This window comes from Diceros bicornis, chromosome 3 (assembly GCF_020826845.1).
Source record: "Diceros bicornis minor isolate mBicDic1 chromosome 3, mDicBic1.mat.cur, whole genome shotgun sequence".
In the NCBI taxonomy this organism is placed as follows: domain Eukaryota; kingdom Metazoa; phylum Chordata; class Mammalia; order Perissodactyla; family Rhinocerotidae; genus Diceros; species Diceros bicornis.
In genome coordinates this window covers 91,318,619-91,325,902 of record NC_080742.1, presented here as the reverse complement: position 1 = coordinate 91,325,902, position 7,284 = coordinate 91,318,619, and the positions used below count along the sequence as shown (strand labels likewise).

The 7,284-nt window shown below is 38.1% G+C and overlaps 1 protein-coding gene and 1 pseudogene across 1 annotated transcript; both read right to left on the bottom strand.

Annotated features, from left to right (window-relative positions):
* Positions 1-1,309: 1,309 nt before the first annotated feature.
* On the bottom strand, positions 1,310-3,900 carry LOC131400460 (olfactory receptor 2A12-like; annotated as a pseudogene).
* Positions 3,901-5,994: 2,094 nt separating this feature from the next.
* On the bottom strand, positions 5,995-6,897 carry LOC131400450 (olfactory receptor 2A2-like). The gene is made up of 2 exons (XM_058535183.1): positions 6,646-6,897; positions 5,995-6,600 (listed from the first exon to the last, which is right to left on the bottom strand). Exons 1-2 carry the CDS (start codon positions 6,895-6,897, stop codon positions 5,995-5,997), a joined length of 858 nt encoding a protein of 285 aa, XP_058391166.1.
* Positions 6,898-7,284: the final 387 nt, after the last annotated feature.

Sequence of the window (7,284 nt, the reverse complement as noted above, 5' to 3'; positions counted from 1 at the left end):
GTTGTCTATGGTACCATTTGGTTAAATTTTATATTAATTATTTGTTATTGCTATATAAAAATATAACAGATGTTCATGTTGATTTTCTATCAAGTTATCTTGTTGAACTTTCTCATAATTTTAATAAGATATCAAAATATTCCTTTGGATTTCCTACATATGCAATCCTGTCTTTCCATATAATCACAATTTGTTTATTCCTTCTCAAATATGTGTTTGAGTAGGTGGGGGGTATGCTTGTATTTATGCTTTTTGTCTCTCTACTGGTTAGGAACACTAGTAAAAATTTGAAAACGAGGAAAACAAGTGGCTATGGTGTACATCTTTGTCTTGTTCTTTGTCTTACAGGGAAAGGTGCTAGCATTTCACCATTAAGTATGAAGTAGGAAATCTGCCATGTAGTGTTTTCTTTTTCTTTCTTGTTTTTTTGATAGATCATCTTTACCCTGCCCTGGTGGTCTAGTTGTTAAGAGTCTGTGCTCTCATCGCTGCAGCCAGGGTTCGTTTCCTGGTCAGGGAACCACACTTCCATCTGTCAGTTGTCATACTGTGTTGGCTGCATGTTGCTGTGATGCCAAAAGCTATGCCACCAGTATTTCAAACGCCAGTTGGGTGACCCATGGAAGACAGGTTTCAGTGGAGCTTCCAGACTAAGACAGACTAGGAAGAACACCCACTTCTGAAAGAATTAGCCATGAAAACGCTGTTAATAGCAGAAGAACATTGTCTGATGTAGCACCGCAAAGTGAGAGGAGGGCACAAAAAACCGGGCAGGGTTCCACTCTGCTCTGCACAGGGTCACAAGGAGTCAGAATCAACTCCATGGTACGAGCACAGATCTTCTTTAGGATGCTTATTGTTATAGCAGGTTGTAAAGAGTTTTATCATGAATTGATGTTGAATTTTGTCAAACACACTTTTTGATCTACTGATATGTACCCTTCAATTTGTTAATGTGGCGAATTTTTTTCATTGTTTTGTTTTAATGTTAAAAAATTCTTGCATTTTGGGGATAACAATTTTATCATTATATAATTATATTTTTCTATTGACTTGTTTTACTGCAATTTTCTTTAAGATATTTGCATCTATGGTCATGAATAGGATTAGACTGTGATTTTCTGTTTCTAATGTTTATCTCAGGCTTGGTATCAATGGCTTTAACAGTAAGAGTATTTATTTTCTCATTTTATGAGAAGTCCAAAAATAAAGAATACTGGGTTCATTAAATTAAAGGACCCAAAAGGGCGTTCAAGTACCTCGAATCATGAGGACAAACTCACGCACTCAGGATACTAGAATTCATCCCTCATACGGATCTTGTCTTCCCCACAAGTCTCCTCAGGGCGCCCTTCACCTCTGCGTTCCTCATACTGTAGATCAGGGGATTCAGCATAGGGTTGAAAAGGCTATAAAACAATGATAGAATCTTCCTTTGTTCTTGAGAATGGTTGGATTTGGGGGCCAGGTACATGACGATGGCGCTGCCAAGGAAGAGCTTGACCACACAGAGGTGGGAGGAGCAGGTGGAGAAGGCCTTTCTGTGGCCTTCCGCAGACTGGATCCTGAGGATGGCAAACAGGATGCGTGTAGGAGGCGAGCACCAAGCAGAGGGGCCAGACTAAGACAAACACGGAGCCCAGAAAGAGGACCATTTGGTTGAGCCTAGTGTCAGCACAGGCCAATTTGAATACTGACATGATTTGACAGAAAAAGCGGTTGATTTTTTGTGGCCAACAAAATGGCAGCCTCAGAATGAGAGTGATATGGACCAGCGCCAAGAGGAAGCTGAATATCCAGCAAGTGGAGGCCAGGACAGCGCACACTCTCCAGCCCACGATGACAGTGTAATGTAGGGGATGGCAGATCATCACGTACTGATCATAGGACATCACCACCAAACTCATACACTCTGTGATGGGAAATGCCAAATACAGAAAAGTCTGAAGTATGCATGGAATGAAGGAGATGGTTTTCTTCTGCACTATAAGATTTGCCAGCATCTTAGGGACAGTGCTTGAGGCATTGGACATGTCCACAATGGCCAGCTTTGAGAGGAAGAAGTACAAAGCTTGCTTACATTGCTGAATATATTTAAGCTAATTCAAAATACGCAGCCTGACATCTTAGAATCTGAGGTATTGACTTTGGGCAACAGGTAAGCTAATTTTTTCATTCTCCTTGGAAGCACTGAATTAAAACACTTAATCTTCTCTAAAACTATCTTCTATTTCATGTTTCAGCAAAGACTTAATTGTTCTTTGAAGAATTTATAAGTCTAAAAATAGTGGCAATTTATATTCCAAGACATTTAATTATCTTGCTCAGAAAAGGGAAGAAACATAGAATTGCCTTTATTTTTAAATTAGAATTACAATCATATACTGGCAGCACAAAAACAATTTAGACATAAAATTATGATGGAAAAAACCTGCAACAAAGAGGAAGCATGCATAGATAATGATCCTCTGCCCAGTAAAGTGAATTCTGTCTACATCCGTGTTTATTTATTTAGGTGTATTAAATGTCTAGGGCAGCATTTGGGACTTCACCTTTTTGGTTGGTTGTGTTTTTCAATATCTATATTTGCTTACAGTGTTAAATATTGCTTATTTTATGTTTTGGGTACTATATATTTTAAGGTTCAATCTAATTATTTTTAATTTTGTACTTATTCTAGAATTTTATGATGAGATAAAGTTTTCATGCCTTGTCAAAGAATAGAGAATCGTTAACGTCATGATACATTTTATAATAAAACTAAAAAGCTTCTGCACAGCAAAGGAAACCATCAACAAAATGAAAAGGCAACCTACCAAATGGTAGAAAATATTTGCAAATCATATATCTGATAAGTAGTCAATATTCAAAATACGTAAAGTCATACAACTCAATAGCAAAACAAACAGACAAACAGTCTGATTAAAAAAGGGCAGAGGATCTGAATGGACAATTTTCAAAAGAAGATATACAGGTGGCCAACAGGTACATGAAAAGGTGCTCAGCATCACTAATCATCAAGGAAATGCAAATCCAGACCACAATGAGATATCACCTCACAACTGTTAGGATGTCTATTATCAAAAAGACACGAAGTAATAAGTGTTGGTAAGGACGTGGAGAAAAGGGAACCCTCTTGCACTGTTGCTGGGAATGTAAATTGGTGCAGCCACTAGGGAAAACAATGTGGAGGTTCCTCAAAAAATTTAAAAAAATAGAACATATGATCCAGCAATCCCACTTCTGGGTATTTGTCCAAAGGAAATGAAACGCTACCTCAAAAATTATCTGGATCCCCGTATTCATTGCAGCATTATTTACAATAGCCAAGATATGGAAACAAGCTAAGTGTCGATGGATGGATCAATGGATAAAGAAAAAGTTGTACCCATACACACACACACGCTACACAATGGAATATTATTCAGTCATAAAATCGAAGATAATCTTGCCATTTTTGACAACATGGATGGACCTTGAGGGCATTAGGCTAAGTGAAATAAGTCAAATATCATATGATCTCACTTATATGTGGAATCTAAAGAAAGAAAAAAAAAGAGCTCATAGATACACAGAAGAAATTTGTGGTTACTAGAGGCAGGGGGTGGGGGGCGGGCAAAATGGGTGAAGGGGGTCAAAAAGTACAAGCTGAGAGTGATAAAATAAATAAATCATGGGGATGTAAGTACAGCATGGCGACTATAGTTAACAATACTGTATTGCCTATTTGAAGTTGCTGAGAGTAGACCTTAAAAGTTCTCATGAAAGAAAAAAATTTTTGTGACTATGTACCAAGAGGATGTTAACTAGACTTACTGTGGTGATCATTTTGCAACATATACAAATATTGAATTATTAAAAATGAGCAGCCTTTACTTATTTTATCCTCATTACCATCATGAAGACAATTGTTCAATCTCGTTTCATAAATCCAGAGGAACTTTTGCCACCACGAAAGAGAAATGATGTTGGCTATATGTAAGTTGTCTCATGCTGCTTGGTGCTACCCCAAACCGTCGTTGGGGGTAACACCAAGCAGCATGAGACAACAATATTTACAAAAATTTGGTGGGGAAATTTTTAAGAACTTCAACAGGATTAAATATTGCCTTATTAGAAACTATCATAACAAAATTAATGTAATATTTGAGCAGTGGTCAAATCCCTTAGCTCTAGATGATACATATGTTGACTAATGAATTTTCTTTTGACTGAATCTTAAACCTTTAATATTTTAGGATTTCTTAGATAGTTTCTTGTTCAGCTAAAGCTTTCCCTAACGTTTTTTCCTTTACTCCTAAATTATTCCATCAAGGAATTTAGAGTTTCTCTGAAGTCTTATTTCATTGACCTCACACTTGGTGATGTAGATTCATATAACTCTACAATATTTTCTGTATTAAAATTTCAGGTCTTGAAACTATGAAACTTCTAGAAGAAAACATAGGCAGTACGCTCTTCGACATCGGTCTTAGCAACATCTTTTCAAACACCACATCTGACCGGGCAAGAGAAACAATAGAAAAAATAAACAAATGGGACTACATCAAACTAAAAAGCTTCTGCACAGCAAAGGAAACCATCAACAAAACGAAAAGACAACCTAACAATTGGGAGAAAATACTTGCAAACCATACATCTGATAAGGGCTTAATCTCCAAAATATATAAAGAACTCATGCATCTCAACAACAAAAAAACTAACAACCCAATTAAAAAATGGGCAAAAGACCTGAACAGACATTTCTCCAAAGAAGATATACAGATGGCCAACAGACACATGAAAAGATGTTCAAAATCACTAACTATCAGGGAAATGCAAATCAAAACTACAATGAGATATCACCTCACGCCCGTCAGAATGGCTATAATTAACAAGACAGGAAACAACATGTGTTGGAGAGGATGTGGAGAGAAGGGAACTCTCATACACTGCTGGTGGGAGTGCAAACTGGTCCAGCCACTATGGAAAACAGTATGGAGATTCCTCAAAAAATCAAGGATAGAACTACCTTATGATCCAACTATTCCACTGTTGGGTATTTATCCAAAGAACTTGAAAACACCAATTTGCAAAGGTACATGCACCCCTGTGTTCATTGCAGCGTTATTCACAATAGCCAAGACTTGGAAGCAACCTAAGTGCCCATCAAGGGACGAATGGATAAAGAAGCTGTGGTATATATACACAATGGAATACTACTCAGCCATAAGAAACGATGAAATCCAGTCATTTGTGACAACATGGATAGACATTGAGGGTATAATGCAAAGTGAAATAAGTCAGAGGGAGAAGGTCAAATACCGCATGATTTCCTTCATTAAGTAGTAGATAATAACAACAATAAACAAACACATAGGGACAGAGATTGGATTGGTGGTTACCAGAGGGGAAGGGGGGAGGGAGGAGGGTGAAAGGGATAATTCGGTACATGTGTGTGGTGATGGGTTGTAATTAGTATTTTGGTGGTGAACATGATGTAATCTATGCAGAAATAGAAGTACAATGATGTACACCTGAAACTTTTACAATGTTATAAACCAATGTTACTGCAATAAACAAAAAATTAAAAAAAATAAAAAATTTCAGGTCTACTTTGGAGTTTCTCTCTTATGATATTAATTTTACTGTACTGTTTCCAGCTCCCCAAAGTGATGTCACAGATGTCTAAATACAGAAGCCAGAGCAACATATTGACTTAATTTTCTTTAATTTAATCTTTTCTTCATACATTAATATTTCTGGCTTAAAAAATAAAGAGAATTCAATATTTCTTAAAAGAAAGACTAAATATTATGATAATTTAGCTGTCTCGTCTCCTAACGTGGTCTCTAAGGTTTAGAAAATATGCTTTTCTGTGGAACTTAGCGATATTTTTCAGAGCTGGAATTTGGGGCAATTACCATTTTTATATCAAACATCAAATTGGAAATTTTTTCTGAGTTTTCGCTTCAGCAGATCACATATTCTAAAAGGAAATCCCCAAACAGCATTCTATCTCTCCTTCATATGGACCTCTTCTTCTGCAGTGTAGATGAGAGGGTTCAGCATTGGGTTAAACAGGCTGTGAAACAGGGACAGTATTTTCTCCTGCTCTTCTTGTTGATTGGACTCTGGGACCATGTAAACCACCATGGCAATGCCAAAGAAGAGCCCAACCACACAGAGGTGGGAGAAGCAGGTGGAGAAGGCCTTTCTGCGGCCCTCCTTTGATTGGATCTTAAGGACGGCCCAGAAGATGCGCATGTAGGAGACGAGCATTAAGCTGAGGGGCCCAACTAAGCCAAACATACAGACAGCAAGGATAACCACTTGGTTGATCCAGGTGTCACCACAGGCCAGCTTGAGGACAGACAGAATTTCACAGAAGAGGTGGTTCACTTCCCGGGGCCCACAGAAGGGCAATCTGAGAAGGAGAATTGCATGCACCAGAGCCAGAATAAATCCACATGACCAGGAAGTGACAGCCAGGACTGTGCACACTCTCCAGTTCATGATGACAGTGTAGTGGAGGGGGTGACAGATCGCCACAAACCTATCATAGGACATCACCACCAAAATCAGACACTCTGTAATAGCAAAACACCAATACAAAAATGTCTGCATAATGCAAGGAGCAAAGGATATGGTTCTATTCTGGTTCACTAAGTTTGCCAACATCTTGGGCACATTATTGGAAGCATAGGACATGTCAATGATGGCCAAGTGTGAGAGGAAGAAGTACATGGGGTTGTGTAGACTCGGGTCCAGACAGATGAGTCCCAAGATCATGCCGTTTGCCAACAGACTGAAGATGTAGAACAGGGAGAAGATCCAGAAGAGCAACACTTCCATCTCCGCACTGAGCTGGAATCCCACCAGGATGAATTCTGTGACCCATGACTGGTTGCTTCCCATTCCTTAATGACAGTTGTCAAGGACTGAAATATGATGAAAGATCAGAGCTGGAGAATCAGCACAAACTGGAGTTGTTTATCTCAAAATATGCTCAAAGGAATGTTGTATCCTTGTCCCTACTTGACAGCTTCCCCTACTTCCCCAAATTGTCTACCTTCCTGTTTTTAACTTTTAATATGAAAGAAATTTAAACTTACAGAAAAGGGTCAAGAATTATGCAAAGAACTGCCATATACAGTCACCCAGATTCAACAAATTTTAATATTTCTGTCATATTTGCCTTATCATTCTCTTTTTCTCTATATATGTGTATTTTTTTGGAACCATTTGAGATTAGAGTGTAAACATGATGCCCATTTACTCCTAAATACTCATTTTTTCATCAAG

What these genes read in the sequence shown, in the direction of transcription:
- LOC131400450 (XM_058535183.1), bottom strand. Translation starts at nt 6,897, where the DNA reads ATGGGAAGCAACCAGTCATGGGTCACAGAATTCATCCTGGTGGGATTC. An exon ending in CCAAGATGTTGGCAAACTTA is followed by an intron (nt 6,601 to 6,645) that starts GTGAACCAGAAT and finishes TGCATTATGCAG; the next exon opens with ACATTTTTGTATTGGTGTTT.